The following is a 25,171-nucleotide window of genomic DNA, read 5'->3' on the forward strand; positions in this document are numbered from 1 at the left end:
GTGAAAGAATTTTATTTCATTTTTAAAGACAAAGGAAAGCTTTGCTGGGCACATAATTCTGGGCCAATAATTTTTTCCTTTTAGAATCTGGAATATGTCACTCCATTCTCTTATGACCTGTAGAGTTTCCTGTGAGAGGTCAGCTGTAAGTCTGATTGCCATTTCTTTATATGTCAGTTGATTTTTTAAAAAGTCTTTTAAAAAAGAAATTTTTGTCTCTTTCTTAGGTAGATGAAAATACACTTTTTAAAAATGCCAGTGTGATAGTTACTGCCAAAGAAAATCTGAAAGCATGAAAGACTTCTAATGGTCTGGACAATGGAGGTCTCATAGAAGAGACAGAAACAGAATCAAGGCCATAGATACAGTAAATAGAGAGAGGGAATTCAGGGTTTGGGAGTCAAAAGGCAGAAGTGAAAAATAAAGAATAGAACCACCTGTCCATCTTTTTAGAGAAATAACAGAGAATATCATACAAGTGGGAAGGTAACATTGTGTAGAATTTTCAGTGCAGTAACACAATAGGCAACATTGCTAAACATCTTTAATATGAAAAGTACTAAACAACAGAAGAACTCAAAACAGTGAAATCCAGAATGGGAAATATGAAAATCAAGAAATGGCAAAGCATGAGAAAGAAAATTGGAACTAAATAAATGTACAAGCAGTTTTGTAATGAGAACAGAGCTGCAGGGCATTCATTCAATGGAATTTGAATATGTATTTATTTTGTAAGAATTTTAAACAGACATTTATAAAACTTATTATGTATTTACTGGATACCAAGTTGTGTTTCAATACATGTGTATATTGTGTAATGACTGAAGTAAATACATCAATTTCCTCATTCAATATTTATGATGAAATTTTCAAATCTCCTGCTTTTCAAATGAGAAACAATAAAGCACATCAGAGTTACCTATAATAACCCTATTACGCCACAGACATCCAAAGCTTCTTTTTTGCAAAAAAAAAAAAATGGGGGGATTTATTTATTTATTTGAAAGGCAGAGCAACACAGACAGGAAGGGAGGAAAGGAAAGGAGGGAGGGAGAGAGAGAGAGAGAGAAAGCGAGGGAGGGAGAGAGAAAGAGAGAGAGAGAGATTCCGTTCATTACTTCACTCCCTAAATGGCCACAACAGCCAAGGTCAGGGTCAGACAAGGATCAGAAGCTGGTGACTACATCCTGGTCTCCCACATGGGTGATGAGTTCATTATTGAAACCATTTTCACTGCCTTTCCAAAGGCAGGCATCTGGGCTGGAATCAGAGTACCCAAGACTACAAACAACACTCCTATGGTTTGCCAGGATCATGCCACAATACCAGCCCCTCGAATCCCAAAACCTCTCATAAACATATCACAAAAATTGAAGAGGATAAAATCGGTGAATCATAACCAAATTGAGTTTAATCAAATACACTACTCATTTACTACAAATAATTATCGCAGTTTTCATTTAACAGATGCTAAAAAAAAAAGTTAAAATTCAATACCCACTCATTGTTTTTAAAAAGTCTATTCTTTGCAACAGGATTTTCAGCACAAATGTCAACATAAATTTCCTTAATTTAATAAAGGATGTCTCTCAAAACTCTATAGCAAATAATTTTCATCCATGGGAAACATTAGACATGATCTTATCAAAGCCAGAAGGTAGATAAGAACATGCCACCCATTTAAGTTTATGCTTTAGTAGCAAGCTAAATATGAAAACTCAATGGCTTCACATAATAAAGGTTGATTTTCCTTCTGCTATATGGTAATGCAGGTTAGCAGGAGAAATGACAGTTTATAAAATGGCCCAAGGATCTGTATTGATGGAACACGCTGAACAACTCAAGTATATCATCTAAAACATGAGTTTTCCTTGTCATAGAAACAAAACAGTGTTTATGTTAACTCTTCTATGCTTTATCCTGAAGGAATTCACATAACTTCCACTCACAGTCTACTGGCTAGAGCTCTAACCCTTGCTACTTTTAGGAGGACTAGAAAATTAGAAAAAGAGCATGAATAGCCAGTAAGTAACAAACGTCTCTGCAATATCCACTACCACCACACTTCAAGATTCTAGAAAGTAATAGAAATGACTTGATAATATCTATGACAAAATTTTTCCAGAGTATCAATTCCAGGAGCTGGTGTTGCACAGCAGTGATTTAAGCCTGCATACCAGCCTCCCACATGAGCACTGATTTGTGTGCCGCTTGCTTCACTTCCTATCCAGCTCCTTGCTAATACACCTGGCAAAGAAGATGGTCCAGGTGCTTGGCTTCCCGTCACCACATCAGAGGAGCTGGTTGGAGCTCCTGGCTCCTGGCCCAGTGATCTAGCAGAGGCCTGGCGATATTGGGTACGTGCAGAGTGAAATAGCAGTTGGAAAACATCTCTCTCTCTCTCTCTCTCTCTCTCTCTCTCTCTCTTTCTTTCCCTTTCTTTCTGTAACCCAGACTTTCCAAAAAGAAATCTTTTTGAAAAATAAAATCTAAGCCTACATATTGGTTTAAAAAAACATAAAATGTGATTTGACATTAAAGACTATTTATAGGGACTGGTATTGCGGAGTAGTACATGAAGCTGCCATCTGAGATGCCATCCTTCTAGAACAATAGTTTTGTCATATCTTCAATTTGAAGCAGCCAACCACTAAATTAACTTACTAAGACACAAGCAGTGTTTATGATCCACTTTGCCAAAATGTCACAGGCTTCAGTTTAGGTACATTCAATCTTCAAGTAACATTCAAGCTTTTTACCTGCAGTCACACTGTAATTTGAAATAGTACACTTACTTACCTATATGAAAACATCATAAAAGACATCTTAGAATCACAGTGGCGACACTGGAGAATTTGTATATGGGCATATAACTTCATTTGAAAGGTGCCCGAGGCCAGGGGTGTGCATTTGATACAGCGGTTAGGACACCATTTGGGATGTGTGCAACCTTCCTAGGGCCTGAGTTAGATTCCAACTCCACTTTCAAGTTAAGATCTCTACCAATGTACCACCTGGAAAGTAGCAAGTGGCAGTTCATGGACTTGGGTCTCTCTCTACCCAAGTGGAATTCTAGTTTGAGTTCTGGGTTCCTGGATTCAGCTTATCCCAAATTTGGCTGCTGTAGACTTTCGGGGAGTGAACTAGTAGGTGGAAAAGCTCTCTCTCTCTCTCTCTGGCTCTTTGTTTCTGTCTTTTCAAATAATTAAATTTCAAAAAAATTGTTTCTAAGGCACCTAAGAATGAAAATGATCAAGATGCCACATATCTAATGGTCTGCAGTTCCAAATAACAACAACAGTCAAAAAAAAAAAAAAAAACAACCCTGCTTCTTGCAAAGATTTTTCTGGTCTGGGTAAATGATAAACATGAACATCTAACACTAACTCCTAGGTGCCTTCACATTCCAACTTGCAAGAAACAGTATTCTGAGTACAAACTCACCCTTGTCTCCTGTCAGGTTCCTCCAGAAACTAAGTCCCTCACCCTGCCTGCTGTCTGCTTTCTGCTTTCTTTTGCATCTGACCTGCTAGAAACAAAAGCTCAGAACTTGTTAAAGTTAAATCCCCTTTGGAGTACAAGAGTCATATGACTGATTTTTAAGCTCTGATATGTTTCTAAGCCTAAAAACCATTTCCAGGGATTCTCCTGAGCCTAAAGAACTTTTCAGAAAACGCTGAGATTCTGTGCATTCTAACTAGTCCTTTTATATTTTCCTGTTTCAATAAATAGGAATAAATAAAAGTGACACTGAGCTGTAAAAATAAAAAAAAATTGAGAATTATCCTTGTATCTTACAGCTGGGCTCCATTCAATGTTTTCTACTTCCAAAGTTTTCCCAGATGCTTTTGCCAAGACCTTAGATTTAAAAAAAAAAAAAAAAAAAGCCTAGAGATATCATCGGGATCTTCTTAATCTCCAAGCTGCAGTGAGTGGAACTTACACCATGCACCAATTCATGTCTTCTAGCACCAAAAGTTTTTTAGTCACTTTGCCACTGAACTTTTATAAATTCTTTTTGTAATCCTGAGCCTTTCTGAGAAAACATTTATCTTGTCCCTCTGTCAAGTCTGCTTTTCCAGCAGCATTAATTCTAAATATCTAATCTCTCCACTGCTTTTAACCTCCATCACCAGCACTATCCCAACCCCAGCTATCAGTAACTTTCACCTTGACCACTCAATAGCCTATTAAATTGCGTGCCAATATCAGCTGTTTTCCCATCCCAATCTACTTTCCATACTGCAGTACAGAGCGATGTTTTGAAAGTGTAAATCTAGCCATATCGGCTTGCTATTTAAAACAACTGCATTTGCTTTCTGTTATCCTTAAGATAATGACTAAAATTCCTAACATGACTTAAAAGACTTGAACCGTATTTGGTTTTCCATTTCCAACTGTAACATACCAGCTCATGTTTTTACTTCTAACAATGTTGGTTTTCCAATCACTGAGGCATGGAACCTTTATAAACGTTCCTTTCCCACATGTTCTTTCCTCCCTGTTGCATAAGGTAAGTTCCTACTAATCTTTGGATTTCAAGGCTCCCAAGATGTTTTTGTCCTTCTCTTTGATCAAGGAGTTATATGCCCTCCATAATATTTATCACAGCTCCAAGTATAAATGGATTTCTTAGTGATCTTGTTAATATTTTCCTCCCCCATTATCATATCCATGTGTGCATAGATGATTCCTAGCTTTGCTGTATTTTTATTTCAGCATATTTTTCAGGTATAAACTCTTTAGAAAGATAGAAAGACATGGTGGAGGGGAGTGCGACGGAATGTTGCTGGTACAATTGAACTCACTAACTTTCTGCTGTAATTCACTAACTTTCTGCTATAATTCACTAACTTTCTGCTGTAATTCATTCCTCCTTTCTGCAGAGCATAATTGTAGCTAGGAATTCTTCCCATCTTGTGAAACAATGTAATTAATTAGTTCTTAGCAACATAATATAAGCAAGAATTCTAAGTTTTAATTAAAGTTCAGGTTTTTATGAAGCAAGTTTCCTACAAGTTTTCCTTCATCTTTCATCATGTGAAAAAACCCTAGAAGATTGTATAACTACATAAAGAAAACAATATTAAAGATCAAATGCACCCTCTACCTCTATGTGATTAAGAACTAAAATTCTGGGCCAGGAATGTTCGCCTAGTGGTTAAAATCCTTGCCTTGCATGTGCCAGGATCCCATATGGGCGCCGGGATCCTATATGGGCGCTGGTTTATACCCCTTCCAGCTCTCTACTTGTGGCCTAGGGTAGCAGGAGAGGATGGCCAAAAGCCTTAGGCCCTGCACCCACTTGGGAGACCCAGAGGAAGTTCCTGGCTCCTGGTTTCAGATTAGCTCAGCTCTAGGCATTGTAGCCACTTGGGCAATGAACCAGTAAATGGAAGATCTTTTTCTCTTTCTTTCTCTCCGTTAATCTGCATTTTCAATAAAAATAAAGAAATTAAAACAAAACAAAACAAAAGACACAGTAGACAACGGCCCTAAGAAGGATGGAATGATACATAGGCAAGTGGAATGGTGTGTTAATGCATTTTTTCCCTTAAAAACTTCAGATAACTTTGTAGTATTGTTTTCAGACATTTAAGACAAAGGTACAAATCTCTGTACAATATATAGATACATAAAATTCAGTGATAAAGTCAGCATAAAAACTTTAGAACTGAAATCTATTAGATAATTATAAACTGATTATATTTGTGGTTTTAAAAATAAGAGTCTATAAAACAATTAGACCAAAGAAGAGTTTCTTAAAAACAGGGCTAACTGAAAGAAAAATAAAATGAAGATTACACAGGTTGAAGTGACTAGAGATAAATACAAATATGAGTAATTCCATACAACAGCTTACCAACTTTTTCTTCAGGAAAGTAAAAATGAAACTTATATAGAAAACGAGAAGTAGGATTTAGGAGGTTCATGAAGCTGGCATTCTGGAACAGTGGTTAAGGGTGCCATACGTGGTACCAACAGCTCATATGGGCACTGGTTTGCATCCTGGTTGCTCCACTTTTATTACAGTTCCCTGCTGGTGACCTGGTAAGGGCAGCAGTAGATGGCCAAGTGTTTGAGCACCTGCTGCTCATGTCAGAGACCTGGATGAGGCTTCTGGCTCCTGAGTTCCAACTGGTTAAACCCCAGCCATTGCAGCCATCTGAGAATCAAAAGGTGAAAGATAATCTCTCTCTATCTTTCTCTCTCTCTCTCTCATTGCAGCCATCTGAGGGGTAGACAGTCAGATGGAAGATCTCTATTAATCCTTCCCTCCCTCTCTGTAACTCTGACTTCCAAATAAATACATAAATTTAAAAAAAATTATAACAAGAAAACAAAGTAATCAAAATGGCTATGATGTAATGCTGCAGGCCAAACTGAAGAAATAATCTGAGGCAGTTTTTGGCTCAGTGCTACCACCGCCACCGCCAGAACCCCATATGGACACTGATTTTTGTCTTGGTGCTCCACTTCCAGTCCAGCTTCTTGCTAATGCACCTGGGAAAACAGCCAGAGAAGCCCAGGTATTTGGGCCTCTGCCACCCATGGGAAAGATCTGGATGGAATTCTTGGCTCCTGGTTTACATGGTACTGACCAAGCCATTGCATCCACTTAAGGAGTAAACCAGTGCATAGGAAGCTCTCTCTCTCTCTCTTTCTCCCTCCCTCTGCAAATCTGCCTTTCAAATAAATCTGCAAATCTGCCTTTCAAATAAATAAGTAAGTCTTACTTAAAAAGAAAGAGAGCAGGGTGCATTTGTAATGTTGCAAGTAAAAAGCAGTATCTAATTCTTTATGGAAGCTCTCTGTTGTTAACTATACATCAGTTCCCTCAATCACATGCTGACTACATGCAACATTATCTTATCCAGATCTCCTATTGAAGCCCTAATACTATAATGATATCTGGAGGACGAAAATAATCAAGATCAAATGATGAATAATCGGAAATGATTAGTGTATTTGTGATAAAAGATACCACATGAAGAAAAAGTGGCTACTTACAAACCAGGAAGGGACCCCTAATCAAGAGTGCCATTGGCTGGTACCCTGATCTTACCCTTGCTAGCCTCCATAACTGTGAAAAAGTCCAGTGCTATCATTTAGGCCACTCTGTCTATGGTGTTTATTATGGTAACATGAGCTGACTAGAACAATCTATATCTCAGTGGATGTTTCATACACACTTGCAATAACAATGTATTGCTCTATTTGTTGGATGAGACGATATTTGTAACTTTGCAAAGCATTACTGCTTGTTATAAATAAGAATGTAAATACTTGTATATAAATAAGTTTGGAGTTTAAAAAAATTAAGAATTTCAGAAGCCATATATACAAGGAAACCTGGAAAATGAAAGGGCAGATACATATTTCATGATTGTTTAATAAACCCAAAATACTCTTTAGGCTACAGTTGCACTTATGTAATATGTAGTTTATGTACAAACAATATAAAAATATTGTTTTATGTGGTTCTTAGGTGATACATTCCAACAACCATGAACATTATTTTCACTTCCATCATTTTCAGTGAGGCAGTTAAAAGCTATGGAAGACATGAAACAATTTTTCACTATTTTGAATAATCTCACTCCATAGAATATCTGTCATCCCTGCCCATTAGCTATCAAGAGCATTTCCCCTAAATGACTGCAACAACATAATGTCTCTATAAATCTCTAAATTGCTTCTTAAGAGGATGGTACAATCCCCGTCTGGAACTAACTTGCTAAATGAACACCTATCACACACAACACGTAAGACACAGGAGTTACTGATTCAGACTGAACTAATGACAGAATAAAGAAAGAAGTGAGACTAAAATAATTATTTTTGAGAACCGCTGACTTCTATACCTGTAGGATAAAGAAATCTGAGTTTGCCAAAAGAACAGGAAAAAAAATGAACAAGTGGTATATGAAGGCAATGGGGCAAACATCATGGCATGGTGAATTTAATCATCGTTCAAATCAAAGTGCTGGTTTGAGTCTTGGCCCCTCCGTTTCCACTCCTGCTTACTGCTAGTGTGCCTGGGAGGCAGCAGATAACAGTCAAAATATTTTGGTTCCTGCTGCCCACATGAGAAACCTCAGATGAAATTCCAAGCAGTTCAGCCTAATCAGGTCTCTCCTTTCACCTCTCTCTCCTCTCCCTACCTCCCAACACGCCCAGTGTGTGTGTGTGTGTGTGTGTGTGTGTGTGTGTGTGTGAGAGACTCTTCTTCTGTCACTTCAGCTTTTCAAATAAAAATAATAATAAATCTATTTAAACAAAGAAAGCAGTGGATGTATCAACTATGAAGAAATAGGAAATCAAGCAAGGATGTTACGTGTTCAATCTGCCTTAACATACATTACCCATTCAAACACGTTTCTCTTTCTCCCCAGGACATTATGTATATTCTAAACACCAGGAACCTTTCATGTTGCTTTTCTTTTGAAGATACTCTTTGCTATGAAAAGCTTATTTTTCTAGAAGAACTCCGGCAAAGGCCCACTTTTCTATAAAATTTACTGCAAATGATCCCAACTTACTGCTCTTTTCATTGTAGAAATCCTATAGTTCTAACACATGAATATTTACTTGAAAAAAAATATAGTGTGCTTATAAGAAAATAGTCCTTTATTCTACGTTCAAAGCTGCAGATGTTTTCCAGGAAAATCTATCTCTTGTATAAAATTTAATAATACTTTTATGAGCTTCTCAACATTCAACACTAACTACTCTGTCAAAGAAAAAAATAATCCACAGATAGGAGGGGGTTAAAAACAGGCTGAGGGAGACTCGCAAGATGGCCGACATAGGAGGAAGACTGTGAGAGAGCTCACAGACAGAGAGGGCTAGAACGCGACAAAAGCGTAAGTGGAGCAGCATAGAACTACAGGGAGAAGAACGTGAAGTTCCCTGGACAGTGTGGAACCAAAAAAATCCACACAACTCGGAAGAGCAACCAGGGAAAAACAAAACAAAGAGCAGGGAAGACGACTTTCCGCTCCTGACCTGCTGAGTCACCTTTGAGTGCAGACGCTGAAAGCCGCAGACCGACCCGCAGACCGACCCACAGACCGACCCGCAGACGCTGTGGCAGTGAGGACCGGCGGTGATTGGGACCCGCTGGCATCTGCTCACCCTGGTCACCAGGACCCGCCAGGACCTGCGCCCGCTGCGGACACCAGGACCCCGAGTCATCGGGAAGCGCCGGCATCCGCCCACCCTGGTCGCCAAGCCCTGCCGGGACCTGCACCAGCCGCAGCCTCCAGGTTCTAGCCGCAGCCTCCAGGTTCCAGCCGCCTGCACCCGACGGGACCAGCAACGGACGCAGTAGTCGGGAGACGCACCCGCGGCTAGGGTTCCCACCAGAGGAAGAGGCAGACTGCAAGAACCTGAGGTTTGAGTGAGTTGGGTGGGGACAGTGGTGGGTTGGAGGCTTCGGGAGTTGGCCCCCCAGGGGCATGCACAGAGCCTGAACACAATTGGTGCTCGTCTCCCCACCCCTCCCCCCCCCCAGACTCCAGCGTCTAGAGACACTGGGCGAGTGCCTTGAAACTGCCAAAACTGTGTCTCGGAGAAAGGCAAAAGGCACACTGAATACTCCCCCGTGCCTTTGCAGTCTGGCACTCAGCTGGGCGGTGCTATCCCACAGGAACCCAAGTACACCTCTGGGCTGGGCAGTCCCGTGCTAGTGCTGGGGCAGTCGGTCCCCTGCAAGTGCTGGGGTGGGCGGGCCTGCGCAGGAGGCGCTTCCAGAGAGCACCTGGAACACCCCACGCCCTATAGTCCCGTGCTTGGGAGACGAACCAGGAGAGCACTGCGGACCCGCGTGCAGGAGGCGTTCCCAGAGAGCACCTGGAACCTCCATGCCCTGCAGTCCCTGGCACTGGGGACACACCGAGAAAACACCTAGAATCCTCTGAGCCCTGTGATCCCACGCACAGGGGGCGCACACAGAGAGTGCCTTCACACCCCCACGCCCTGTGGTAGCATACCTGTAGGGGACGAGCTGAGAGTGCGCTTTGAATCCGCTGGGCCCTGGAAGTGGCGGCCTGAGGTCCAGTGTTCTGGAGACGCACCAAAAGTGCCTTAAAAATTCCCACACCCTGCTACTCCATGCCTGCAGACTCCGATCTCTACAGGATAGTGCTTGGAGACCCCTCAGCACACTGGTGCCTAGGTCTCTCAAAAAAGAAACACTAACACAATGGGAAGAAATACCAGAAAAGGTAATGATCCAGATGAGAGTGCCAACACCCTACCAATAAAGGATCGAAAGCCAATGTCTATTTCGGAGATGCGAGATGAAGACATAGAAGATCTACCAGACAAGGAATTCAAAAAAATAATGTTAAAATATGTCAGAGACAATGAGAAGAATTGGGAGGACTTCAAGGAATTCAAGAACCACATAGCCTCAGAAATACAACAAATGAAAAGTAAAATCCTTGACATAGAGCACAAAATTGAGAGCCTAACCAACAGAATAAATACAGCAGAAGAGAGGATCTCTGAAACGGAAGACACACAAAACGAACATACCCAGTTCATTAAACAGCTGGAGACAAGTCTGAACAAAGCCAATAAGACCATACAAGAAATGAAAGACAACCTCAGAAAATCAAATATTAGGATTATTGGCCTTCCTGAAGGAGCGGAAAAAGAATCAGGAATGCAAATGGTGCTCGACGAAATTATACAGGAAAACTTTCAAAACACTTGGAACATGAACCCAGCCCAAATCCAGGACGGTCAGAGGACTTCCAGCAGATATGACCCAAAGCGATCTTCACCCAGACATATGGTGCTCAAGTTCCACTCCAACGAAGACAAAGAAAGAATCCTGAGACAAGTACGAAGCAGAGAAAAGATCACATACTGGGGAAAACCAATCAGGATCACTGCTGACTTCTCTGAAGAGACTTTACAAGCAAGAAGAGAATGGACAAAGATCTTCCAAATCCTGAATCAGAACAACTGTCAACCAAGAATATTGTACCCAGCAAAGATCTCATTCGTATCTGAGAACAAAATCAAATACTTTCACAGCAAAGAGAAATTAGAAGAATATGCCAGCACAAAACCAGCTCTACAAAATCTCCTTAGAAATGTACTAAATCCAGAAAAAAAGGAGGTGAATCATAAGCAAAGATGGCAAACAGGAAGATCTCCCCACTAAAGTCCACACAAGGAAGGGTAATTAGACAGATATCAACACCCACAAAAACAAGTATGGCAGGGCAAAATCACAACCTCTCAATTTTAACTCTTAACACAAATGGCCTGAACTCACCAATCAAAAGGCATAGATTAACAGAATGGATTATCAAACAGCACCCAACTATCTGTTGCCTACAAGAGACACATCTAACCAGAAGAGATTCAAAGAAGCTGAAAGTGAAAGGTTGGAAACAGACATTTCATGCCAATGGACGAGAAAAAAAGGCTGGGGTAGCTGTCTTAATTTCAGATGATGTGGACTTCAATCTGACACACATCAAAAAGGACAGGGAAGGACATTATATATTGGTGAAGGGACTGATCCATCAGGAAGTAATTACCATTGTGAACATATATGCACCAAATTCAAATGCACCTAGCTACGTGAAGCAATTACTCACGGACTTAAGGGGAGACATAGATATGCACACAATAATAGTGGGTGATCTTAACACCCCACTAACAACAATAGACAGATCAACAAAACAAAAACTCAACAAAGAAACAACAGAGCTCATACAAACAATAGAACAACTGGACTTGGTTGACATTTATAGAATTTTTTACCCTAAGGCCACAGATTATACATTTTTTTCAGCAGTGCATGGCACCTTCTCCAGGATCGACCACATGATAGGACACAAAGCAAACCTAAATAACTTCAAAAAGATAGGAATCATACCATGTACCCTCTCAGACCACCACGGAATGAAGCTGGAAATCAGCAATTCAAAATGCCCCAGGAAATACAGAAACTCTTGGAGGCTGAACAATATGCTATTTAAATGAACAATGGATCAGAGAAGAAATTAAAGATGAGATCAAAAAATTTATGGAAACCAATGAAAACTCTGACACAACATTCCAAAATTTGTGGGACACTGCCAAAGCAGTGCTACGGGGTAAACTCATCGCAATTGGAGCTCATGTCAAGGCCCAAGAGAGGCGCCAAATACAGGAACTAAACACACACCTCCAGGAATTGGAAAAACAACAGCAGAAGAGCCCCACACACAATAGGAAACAAGAAATCATCAAAACAAGGGAGGAAATCAACCAGATAGAAATAAAAAAAAACCATACACAAAATCAATGAATCAAAAAGCTGGTTTTTTGAGAAGATAAACAAGATAGACACCCCACTGGCCCGACTGACAAAGAAAAAACAAGAGAAGGCAAGAATTAACAGCATCAAAGATGAAAAAGGCAACATAACAACAGACACCGCATCCATTAAGGCCATAATTAGAAATTACTACAAAGCACTGTACTCCAACAAATCAGAAGATCACCAAGAAATGGAAAAGTTCTTAGACTTCTACCACCTGCCAAAACTTAGCCCAGAGGCAACAATCAACCTGAACAAACCCATAACTGAAGTAGAGATTGAATCAGTGATTAAAGACCTCCCAACAAAGAAAAGCCCAGGCCCAGACGGCTTCACTCCAGAATTCTACAAAACATTCCGAACAGAACTGACCCCAATCCTCTACAAACTCTTCAAAACAATAGAAAAAGAGGCAACCCTTCCGAACTCATTCTATGAAGCCAACATTACCTTAATCCCAAAACCAGACAGAGAACTAACAGAGAAGGAAAACTACAGACCTATCTCTTTGATGAACATTGATGCTAAGATTCTCAACAAAATCCTAGCCAACAGAATTCAAAAACACATCAGACAGATCGTTCATCCAGATCAAGTAGGATTCATCCCTGGAATGCAGGGATGGTTCAACATTCGCAAATCCATAAATGTGATACACTACATCCAAAAACTGAAAAACAAGAATCACATGATAGTATCAATAGATGCAGAAAAAGCTTTCGACAAAATCCAACACCACTTCCTACTAAAAACCCTAACCAAGGTAGGCATAGATGGAAAAATCCACAACATAATTAAAGCCATATATGAAAAACCCAACGCCAGCATCATACTGAATGGAGAAAAGCTGGAACCCTTCCCACTGAGATCTGGAACAAGACAGGGATGTCCACTTTCTCCACTACTATTCAACATAGTCCTAGAGGTACTCGCTGAGGCCATAAGACAAGAAAAAGAAATCAGAGGAATCCAAATGGGAAACGAAGAAGTCAAACTCTCACTATATGCAGATGATATGATTCTTTATGTAGAAGAGCCAAGAGACTCAATACAGAGACTGCTAGAACTTGTACGAGAGTTTGGTAGAGTGGCAGGGTACAAAATTAATGAACAAAAATCAACAGCCATAGTGTATGCGAACAGCCCCAAGATGGAAAAAGACTTAACCAGCAAGATACCATTCAAAATAACAGAGAAAAGTATGAAATATCTGGGAATAAATCTAACCAAAAATGTAGGAGACTTATTCGAAGAAAACTACAAACTACTTAAAAAAGAAATTGAACAAGACCTCAAAAGATGGAGTAACAACCCATGCTCCTGGATAGGTAAAATCAATATCATTAAAATGTCTATACTGCCAAAAGCAATATATACATTCAATGCAATCCCAATCAAATTGCCCAAAACATTCTTCATGGAACTGGAAACAATGATCCAAAGGTTCATCTGGAAGCACAAAAAACCACGGATAGCTAGAACCATCCTGAAGAACAGGAAGTTAGCAGGGGGAATCACAGTTCCGGACCTCTGGACATACTATAGGGCAGTGGTTATCAAAACAGCGTGGTACTGGCACAAAGATAGAGAGGAAGAACAATAGAGCAGAATAGAAACACCAGAAGCAAACCCACACAGATACAGCCAAATAATCTTTGACAAAAAGACAAACGACAATCCAGGCAAATGGGAAGGTCTGTTCAATAAATGCTGTTGGGACAACTGGTTAATAGCCTGCAGAAACAAAAAAATAGATCCACATCTCTCACCATACACTAAGATCAGATCTAAATGGATAACAGATCTAAACCTACATCCAGAAACCTTCAAACTTTTGGAAGAAAATATTGGAAACACACTGCAACACTTAGGGGTAGGCCCTCACTTCCTAAAAAAGACTCCAAACGCAGTAGAAATCGAGACCAAAATAAACAATTGGGACCTCATCAAACTAAGAAGCTTCTGTACAGCTAGAGAAACAATCAACAAAGTAAAAAGGCAACCCACAGAATGGGAGAAGATCTTCGCACACGACATAGGTGATAGAGGGCTGATCTCCAGAATATACAAAGAGCTACAAAACAACCAAAATGTCAAAACAAACAAGCCACTCAAGAAATGGGCATGGGAAATGGGCAAACACTTCACAAAGGAACAAACCCAAATGGCAAATAAACATGTGAAAAAATGCTCAAGTTCCCTGGCAATAAGGGAAATCCAAATTAAAACATCAATGAGGTACCACCTAATGCCAGTAAGGCTGGCCCACATGAATAAAAGCACCAACAACACTTGTTGGCGAGGTTGCGGGGAAAAGGGATCCCTACTCCACTGCTGGTGGGGCTGCAGGCTGGTACAGCCTCTATGGAAATCAGTATGGAGAATGTTCAAACAACTCAAATTCAACATACCGTATGATCCAGCAATAGCACTCCTAGGAATATATCCAGAACAATCGTTTTATGAGATACCAACATGCACTCCTATGCTCATAGCAGCACAATCAGTAATTGCAAAAACATGGAAGCAACCAAAATGCCCATCAACAGAGGATTGGATAAGAAAGCTATGGTTCATCTACTCCATGGAATACTACTCAGCTATTAAAAAAAACAAAATGCAGTTCTTTGTGGCCAAATGGGCCAAACTGGAAACCATCATGCTAAGGGAAATGAGCCAAACCCAAAAGGTTAAATACCACATGTTTGCGTTAATTTAAGATGATATGATCTTATGTATAACATGTTATGTTTTGAATGTTATATGTTGTGTATAAACTAAAATTGAAGTATAGGTGAGGTGGTCACAGAAGGTGGCTGGGAACTCGCATTTATCTTTAACATATTGGTTACTCATTACTATGTCAATTAATTCCATAATGATGTAAATTTTTGCTGATGGTATGTTGGAGCTTTCAATTGACTGGGATGATACTCTGCTGGCTCTGTCTTCAGACCAGAGAGGGTATACCTAAGAAGCCGTTGAACTTGACTGGACAATAAGATGTTGGACTCTATGTTTGGTATACGCTTGCAATGGGGGAATCTCAACTGAACTTGAGCTGTGGTTATGCAACAAGGTGGAGGAATCCACCATGGTGGGAGGGTTTGGGGAGGGGTGGGGAGAACCCAAGTATCTATGTAACTGTGTCACATAATACAATGTAATTAATGAAGTTAAATAATAAATAATTAAAAAAAAACAGGCTGAGGTGCTATTTTTGGAAAAATTAATTTGGAATATTAATATTGATCAAATAATATCTACCATTAAATGGACTATTCAACTCATAGCTGGATTATAACCTTATGTAAAGATTAATATATCAAACTTTATGCTTTTGCTCCATCTGTATTTTTGTATACTAAAATTTACATAACAGGGCTGGGCATGTGGAGCAAAACCTCCACTCCATCGAGCAGAGGGTGCAGCCCACTGCTTTTTAAGAATCCGGTACGGTACCATCTTTACTCCACAGGCTTGGGCGCTGGACTTTGCCCACTGGCTGCCTGCCAATGAGCTCTCGGGACTTGGGTGTGACAAACTGTTGCCTAGGAACATCCATGGATATGGACACCGTAGGTGTAAGTGAGGAATGAATCCTGGGGGACACCTAACAACAGGGCCACTGTTCTGGCTGGTAAATGAGGGTACTGAGACCTGGTGTATAGAGGGGAGAGAGTGGAAGATCTGTATGGGTCAGATTGATTCATCAGTCCACATGGCAGTCCTCAGATGGGCTTATTAGCACAGAGCATCACTGACCTCCATACACCAGACCACACGAAAGCTATGGCTGCCTGTCTAGCAGACCTAGATCCCAGCATTTGACTGAGTGTTGAAACAGGGGACAGGTCACATTAGGCAGGGCCATGACACTAACCAGTACATTAGAGAACCAAGTCCAGGGGTAGATTTTTTGGGATATAAGTGGACCCAACCCTATGGAAATACAAGTCCCACTGGTTGGCTCAAGAGTTGGGGTGGTGATGGCTGAAATAGGTGTGAACATGGAACCCGCCAACAATCACAGGTACTGTGGCTGAGAATAGGCTAGGCAGGCCCAAGCTGCAGTACCTGCATGTGCATCCTGAAACAGGGTGTAGTGTGGGCCGGGCCGTAACATCTGCCAGCTCATACAAAGGCCAAGATGGAGGGGTAGGCTATGTCAGGTAAGGGTCTAGCATCTGCTGGGGCATGTGAGATCTGGGTCTGGGAGTGTACTGAGTGGGGAAACTGGAAGACTCCCCTACTGGACCACAGCTCCCACTGGTGAGCACGTTTTCCAGACCTAGGGGTTGGGTAAGCTGGGAAAGGTAATCCCACCCATTGGCAAATGTGTGGGTTGGTTTTGGAAGGGGACGGACTGGGTAGGGCCGAGTAGACCATAGCCCACTGGCGAGTGCAGCAACCAGGCTGGAGTGCAGGTCATACCAGGCTAGGATATCATACCTACTGGTTCGCATGAGCCAGGGATGGGGGCAGACTGAGCAGGGTCAGGTTGCAGCACCTGCCAGCAAGAGTTGGGACTGGGAGCTGGCTAGGTCAGGCCAGGCTACAACATCCAGAGGCAAAGGCTAAGACAGATGAGGGGCTATGCCAGGCTGGTTCAGAGCAGCCACCGGCATGCATGAGATCTGTGGATGGGAGTAGGCCTGATTGGGGAGCAAAGGGGACGCCCTGGCCAAATTGTGATCCCCATTGGAGTGCAAGGGTCAGGGTGGGAGCTGTGGCCTGGTCTGGATATAGCTGAAGAATCCCTTGGCATGTGTGTGGGCTGAGTCTGGGATGCATTAGGCTGGGCAAGACTCCAGCACCCATTGGTGTTCGTATGAACCAGGGTAGGTATAGGATGGGCTAGGCTAGGTCTCTACCCCTGTTGAGACATGCATGAGTCTTGGTGCGGACCAGGTCTGGCTGGGCTGTAGTGCCCAATAACAAGAACTGGAATGGGTTGAAGGTCAGTCAGGAAAGAAAGGCCACTGTTCCTGCTAGGACAGGAAGTGGACTAAGTAGGGCTGGCCCATGGACTCACTGGTGTGCGCAAGATCTGTCACTGGAAGAGATCCTGATGGAAGAGCTTGGGGAACTCCTTTGTCGGGATACACTCCCTGCAGGTGTGTTCAATAACCCAGATGGTGAGCAGCACAGACCATGCCAAAATATGGTACCCATGAGCATACATTTGGCGCAGGTCGGGAGCAGACCAGGCTGGGTCAGTCCATATCACCAACTGGCGAATCCGAGTGCCAGAATGGAGTGAGGGTCAGGCTAAGTCAGGGTGCAATACCAACCAGTCCATGTGATGGCCAGGACTTGGGGGCTGGCAGAGCTGGGCTAGGCTTTAGTCCCCACCAGCGTGAGTTGGAATAGGGGGTGGGCCTGGCCTGCCCAGCCTACAGCACCCACTGGCAAATGTCAAGGTGAGGCAGGCTGTGCCAGACGGGGCCTCAGCACCCAACCAGCACATGTGAAACACTGGTGGTGGTGGGGGATGGCCCCAGTGAGGGGGCTGCGAAGGCCCCCCTACTGGGCCACCACTCCCACTCGTGAGCATGAGAGCTGGGATGGGGACAGACCAGGCCAGGCAGGGCCACAATATCTGATGGCTTACATGTGAGCTGGATCAGGGAAAAGCCAGGCTGGGCTGACTACTTTCTGATACATGCATAAGCAGTGTGGGTGTGGATTGACTGGGCTTTGCTACAGCATCAGCTGGCAGATGCTGGCACAGGGGCCAAACACTGTCGGGCGCAGGCATGGCTTAGACAGATGATGGCACCCTCTGGCACCAGTGTGAACTGGATACTGGGGCTGGTTGGGACGAACTGTACTTCAATGCCTGTCAACATATACAAGATCTAAATGGGATGTGGGACAGACCAGACAAGTCTGCTGCACATACTGGCAAGCATGGGAACCAGGGCAGGGGTGGGTCTGCTGGGGTTTTTGTGGATAGCTCCTACTAGACTGCACCCCCTACTGGTTTATGTGAAGGCCGAGTATGTGGTGGACAGAATAGGGTTGGACTCCAACACGCATTGGGTTGTGTAAAACATGGGACTGGAGACAGAACTGACCCAGCAATTGCAACTACCAGTGTGTACCTAGGCTGATTTGGGTGACAGACTGAAAGACCCTGAATTGGCAAAAACACAAGAATCAGGTCTGGGATGGCCTCAGATGAGGTTTCTTTGGTGATTACCTACCAAATGAACTGCTGGACTCAGAACCCTAACCATGGAGAGAATTGCAGGTTCCATGGTCTGATTGTAGGAGTGCATGTGTCAGAGCTGGGCCTCCTCAGTGCTCAGACGTAGCAGAGGACAGCATATCCAAATGTACATGGAAGATATGGCAGTACATTGGAGCCTCCAGAGGACACCTGGTACCATAGCAGAGGATGGAGGTCAGAACAAATTGATCAACTACCCCAGCCAAGCATTGGCAGTGAAGATCTGGGCAGACGGAGACACTCAGGTGGACTATAGCAGTCAGTGGATTCGGGAGAGTTCATTGAGATTGGAGTGGCAGGATCTCCAGCAATTCAGGACTGTTGAACTATCAAAGCCTCTTGAGAAATTCATGGGTGTTGTAAATTTCTATTTTTCTTCCTGTTGTTGATTTTGCATTGTAGTTTTTCATTTAAGAGGGATGTTTGGTGACTGTGTAATGGAGTCCAGATGTGAGGATGCAGTGCAGTGCACATCTTTACTTCCAGATCAAAGATGAACTACTAATGAAACTATTAACTATATCTTGACAATAGGATGCTGGATTCTGCCATTGTCCATGTCCACAACAATGAACATGTGACTGTTTATGAAGAGCTATGCTATGCTAATAATATAAGGGAATTTGGTGGGGGGGGGTTCAGGGAGAGGACAGGGGCAATCCCAGTGCCTATGGAACTGTATCATAGAACGATGATAATAATTTAAAATTTTTAAAAATGAAATTTAAAAAATATTAACAGTTCACTCATACAGTATGAACTAGGAAGGTACATTACCTGTCAATATTTTAGCTACTAGCAGTTATCAATAAATAGTACCATTAAAGTCCTTGAGCATGGTAGCATATACAAATTAGTAAAAGGAAGAAATTAAAGATGAAAATTTTGCAATGCTCAATTCTAGAGCATTACATGAAGGGCATGTACACATAAAGAGTTTATCCGTTAGATGGGAGAGCACTCAGGGCACTCCCATGGGCCTGCCCATGCGAGAAACTGAACACTAAGCTTTGTTCCTTTCAGGTGTGCGTGAGTGTGCACACACAGATATATTACACATCAGTGTGCAGATATGGGCATGCATGCATGAGTGTACCTATGTAGTTGCATGTATATGTGTAGATATACACATGTGCACCTATTTTCCAACAATGTGTATAAATTCTACAGGCTTGTTCAGGCCCACACTCGACACTCAGCCTTGAGCAAGGCACAACCCCATACAAATACTACACAGAGAAAATGCACTTAACTGCCACATTCATATTCTAAACCAGCAGGTCTGAAATGAGAATCTTTGAATAAACAGCAAGAGAAATGCATTAACAAACACCTAGAAATTTCCAAAAAAAACAAGTTTCGTCATCATTTTCTCTTATCTCATTGATTACAATGAATTTTGATAAGTGTGCACCTGGATGATTCTGACAACAGTGGGTTTGGGTTTGGGCCCCTAAACAAATAGTGCCTTGGCATATTATTCAGCTTTTCATATTTCCTTTGTCACAAAGTATAGAAAAATACTACACCAGTCAGCATGAGGAAACATAAAATAACTTGTTTTCAAGTAAATACACATACTATTATAAGGAAAGCCATGTTCCTGTTTTGTTTCCTAGAGTGCTAATAACACTTATTATCCAGATGCTTTCAGTTAGGGACTGAGAAGACAAACTGTGAGCCAATACTTCTTAAAACGTAGGGCACTGGATTCTAGAGGTATGGCAGATCACTTGGGCATGGTTCTCAAAGTGACATTAGATGATATCCAAGATTATTTTATATGGCACAAGAACATACGCTGCTTAACACAAAAATAGGCATTACCTATTGAATTCTCTTTCAAGCAAAAATAAGAAATCCTTAGTTAGCTCCTGGTATGTGGGTTACAGCTGTCCAGAAAACATACCTAAGAGTCTTTCGCAAACAACAGCATGCAGCCAGATTTGGTAACCTTGCTTTGCTTTCACCGCATTTTTTAAGGTTATTAGCCATATAAGCATGACATGATAATCTTTTACTTTTACAGGTAAGATAGATAACAGTGGATTAAAAAATAATAAAATAGCATGGGTTCCATACAAATATAGCAAAAAGAATGAGTGTGCTCTGTGAAAAAATGTTTGGAAATAATACTGTGTGAGGTTTGTGTAAGCAAACAAAAAGCACATTCAGTAATCAATCCAACAGAAGGAAATGTCATAAAATACTTGCAAGGAGACACTGAATGAAAAGTATTATATCATTTGACATAGCTGTGAAGATGATGACATTATATTATGCTACAATGATTGTTTATGTATTTATTACTAAACAAATCCAATATTTTATTGTTTACATATTTTACTAAGCCAATGCAATAGCCCTGGTCTTATTATACATTAAGAAATGTTTTCTGTGTTCTGAAAACCAGAAAAAATATCATTTTGCAATGTATTCTACACACCTTGTAATCCTTTGATCGGCAGCAGCCAAGATGAGAATGATCTGAAAGAGGTCACATAAAAGAATTAGAGTGTAAATATTTCACCACAAAAAAGACAAAATTTAGCTTCATCCTTGATTTTTGCTATCACTGTTTCTACACTCATAATTCATACAGTAAATTCTGGAAATATTTTTAACATCCTTCAATCATGTTTCATAAGTAAAGATCACATATTAGCTTATCACATCTTCTTAAATTAAAATATTTCATAGCATTGTTTTCATTAGAAAAGGCCATATCTAAATACAAATAGGAATAATTTTTATTTGATATAGGAATTTCTCTAAATACCATGAAAAAATTTTAATCAATGGAACAATTTAGAATTAAAATTTCTAACATTTGCTACTCTAAAAGCAGATAAAGTTAGATGAAATGTGCTGCTGCTCTTGGAGTCTGCTAAAATCAGGTGGACATAATGAGACAGGATCAGCTGCAGAGGGTGGCCGCATGAACAGTAGGAGACCTTGCTCTCAAACAACATCTATGCTGCATGTTCCACTCCCAGAACCAAAACGTATGGTCTTGAGCAACTTACATAATTTTAAGTGTCAATTTCCTCATCTACATGATCTACCTTTTTCATGCTACTATTCTAAAGATAACACTGAATATTAGTGAATAATGCCATGATTAAGCAAAATATAGACAAATAAATATTCACATTATTACTAATATTACTACAAATTTGAATTCAAGTCAAGTCTGGGTTCAATTTTAAATTCTGTCACGTATGTATATAGCTTTGGTTAAATTATATAATTAACACGTTTTATTTCTTATTTTAAGAGTATAAAAGTAATGCTTACACTACCTCAGAGTGAGGATTCACTGGATAACTGTGAAGGCCAGTAGCACAGTACCTGTCAAACACTGACCCTTAAACTCATTCTGAATCTCCACCTAGAATAGTGACTACTGCATCGCACATGAATTTGGAATTTATTCATTACTGAAAGAATCTGATTTTCAAGAATCAATTTCAAAGTAATTGAGAGTCATGCAAATCAAATGCATAACAATTCTAGTCCTCATCCATTAAGACAAAAGCACCTGAATATTGTTTTTCTAAAGGATCAGTGTAAGATTTTATATATACTTTTTTTTTTAATTTTTTATGACACGGTTACAAAGGCACAGGGATTTCCCCTTCCAACCCTCACCTTTCACCTAGCATAACAATCTACAGTTCCATCCATTTTGTTGCAAATGTCAGGGCTCCATTGTTTTTCTGATCAAGCATTATTTCCACATTTTCTTTAGTCAATCATCAGTAGATGGACATATAAGTAGATTCCTTTGTCTTTGCTATTACAATACTAAGCATTGTGTTCTAGGATGCTCTGAAATGACCCAAAATCTGCTGAAAATAATAATGTCTTTCACACCAAGCCAACTTGTCCATTGAAATTCAGTAAGATTCAATTTACTTTGTGTAATTTGTGTAATTTTCAAAATTCAGTTAAATTAAATTAAAATAAATCCCAAATGCATCTTTTGTACAAATTGAATGCACTAAGCCACCATAATTAGCAAACCAGATAATAGATTGACAAGCACACACTGATCACAAGACTCTGAAAATGCTAAATTTGTGGACAAATAAATCTAGAAGTAGTAAATACATACCATCTGAAAGCAATGTAGCGTCAAAAGTTTCAGCATGCTAAAATACTGGAAGATCTTTGTTTTCCAAAAATCTCTTATAAATTTGAACAAGCTTATAATTTTCCTTCATTTTAAAAAATTTACAAATGTATTATTTTGATCTGAAATTTCACAAGTGCATTTTAAACCTTAATCTCTAATAACTGAGCACTAGCTATAGTCTAAATTTAGGAAATAAAGAAAATAAAAGCCATATCTCATGATCATGGAGAATCTATTTGGTTAAATTGTACAAAGCTGGGTAATAATAGCATAAAAATGTTAAAAATCAGAATGGTGGGGTGCTGGTTCAAATTCTGACTGCTCCACTTCTCATCCAGTCCCCTACTAAGATGCCTGAGAACGCAGCCAAATATGGCTTAAGTCTTGGGCCATTGGGCCCCTAAACCCACATGAGAGACCCAAAAAGAGCTCCAGGTTCCTGGCTTCAGCCTTTCAAAGAAAAATAAATATATTTAAAAATTTTTTAAAAGCTCAGAATGCTATAGACAACATTGTGATCTCTTATAAAGCAACAGCTCAGTGTTAAAAGAAATCAGAAAAACTTTTTTTAAAAAAAAGAAAACTAGAAATGGGCATAATAAATGGGTCACACTTGAAATATTTTGAAAAAGTTAAATTAGAACTTGTGTGTCCATTCTTGAACATCATCCTGTACTTTTCTAAATCTTTTTTCTTCACTTATGAAAGAGAAACAAATAGTAATCTCTGAACCTAGTGTGCTTATTTATGGGTAATTTATTAATGGTTTATAACTAAAGTATTTGGAATTGCAATTAGCACAAAAGTCACATTCAATAAATGTTAGTTATTATCTAATTTGGCAATAACCTTATGAAATACATATGCTAGAATGAATGCTTATATCTTCCCCAAATTTATGTTCTGAGGTCCTAACTCCAACCTTTAGATGATAGTCAAGGTTAGATGAAGTCGTGGCAGTACAATCCTCATGGTGGGATCAATGTGCCTTTATGAAGAAACACAAGACAGCATTTTGCTGCCCTCTACTGCCTGCTGGCCACTCTCCACACACACACACACACACACACACACACACACACACACACACATTTTATGTGAGCAAACAATTGGATAGTGAATATTTAAAATCAAGCCCAGAGAACCATGAAATCTACTTTGCAAATGAGACTTTCAAACACCAACAAATGTGTAAAAAAATAAATGTCAGTTGTTGAAGCTACTTATGCAATCCTGAGCAGACTAAAATATAATAAGTAGGACTGATTATTATATGTACTTTACATTTCTGGAGACCAACCTATGGTGGAACTGAAGTCTGTAGTTAGTACAGTGCAATTCCCATAAACAGAAGGAAAGCAGGACTCTTCCTCCCATTTCTACTATAAAGGACAATAAAAGCATCTTTCATCTCAAAAATAACGTAAATAGTGAATCTACTAATCAAACATGTGATATACAACCAAATTAATCAAATGCCAAGAAATGACTAACTGCGCTGGCTAGCAACCAAAAGTGATCATCGGTTATGAAAACATTTCATGAACACCCATCTGTAAGAAAACGAGGATCCCCGCACCGTTCTCATCGATACTCATCTGATAATCCAGGACTGCAATCTCCTTCCCATCTCCACAGCTGACTCTCAACTAAAGGCTCACAACTGATTCAGTCTCAGCAGACCTGTGCTGACATTTAGGGAGCATTCATCCAAAATGTATCATAATAAATAAATCATGCTATCAACATAATACTTCAATCTATTCTGAAAATAATACAAATATCTGTTCCTTGTGTGTCCACTCCCACTTTGGAAGCTTCCACACCTTGTGCTCTGAAGAACGCATCACCTTCCTTCTGCATAATTTCAAAAGACTGAAGTGGATTCTGGTAGGTACTAGTCCTGATGCTGCACAGGGGTGCTACCACAACTCTTACAGAGCATCTGCCCTGTACTATTTATTAACACCTAAAACAAACTGTGGAAATTTACGGAGTGAACTAGCAGGTGGGAGATTGCTCTTTATCTGTCTCCCTCTCTTTGTTTTGCATATAATTTTGTTTAAAAAGTAAATAAAAACTAAAGGCATATACCCAAGCATTCCCACTATCTCTTGCTCGATAATACTGCATTCACCTAAAACAGTTTCCTCAGACTTTTAATATTGTTATGATTCCTATTCCTGTACCTGCCTCAGCAGAACTCCTAGACTCACCTTGAATTTTGTCTTATTGTCTGAAGTTGAGCACACAATAGATTCATTGCTTGCCAGTGACTAAGGGAGTAACAATTGCCAAGGAAGAGATACAAATAAACACTCAATGCCTTTAGTTATTAGAAAACCATAAATGAAAATCATGAGGTAGAACTACACACTCACTTGAGTGTTTAGGATAAGACAATACTGACAAAGTATTGTCAAAGATGTAGAGCAACTAGACTTAGACACTGCTGGTGGCACTCTGCAAT

General features: G+C 40.4%; 1 protein-coding gene across 3 annotated transcripts in view; it reads right to left on the reverse strand.

The window, feature by feature from the left end:
- The window catches only part of SPATA6 (spermatogenesis associated 6), a 120,690-nt gene that overhangs the window by 35,413 nt on the left and 60,106 nt on the right, over positions 1-25,171 (reverse strand). For all 3 annotated transcript variants that reach the window (XM_058681321.1, XM_004598486.3, XM_012930721.2), the window contains one exon: positions 21,010-21,050. In XM_058681321.1, the coding sequence (XP_058537304.1) occupies positions 21,010-21,050 (41 nt within the window). The remainder of the gene's footprint in view (positions 1-21,009; positions 21,051-25,171) is intronic.

This window comes from Ochotona princeps, chromosome 2 (genome assembly GCF_030435755.1).
Source record: "Ochotona princeps isolate mOchPri1 chromosome 2, mOchPri1.hap1, whole genome shotgun sequence".
Classification (NCBI taxonomy): Eukaryota; Metazoa; Chordata; class Mammalia; order Lagomorpha; family Ochotonidae; genus Ochotona; species Ochotona princeps.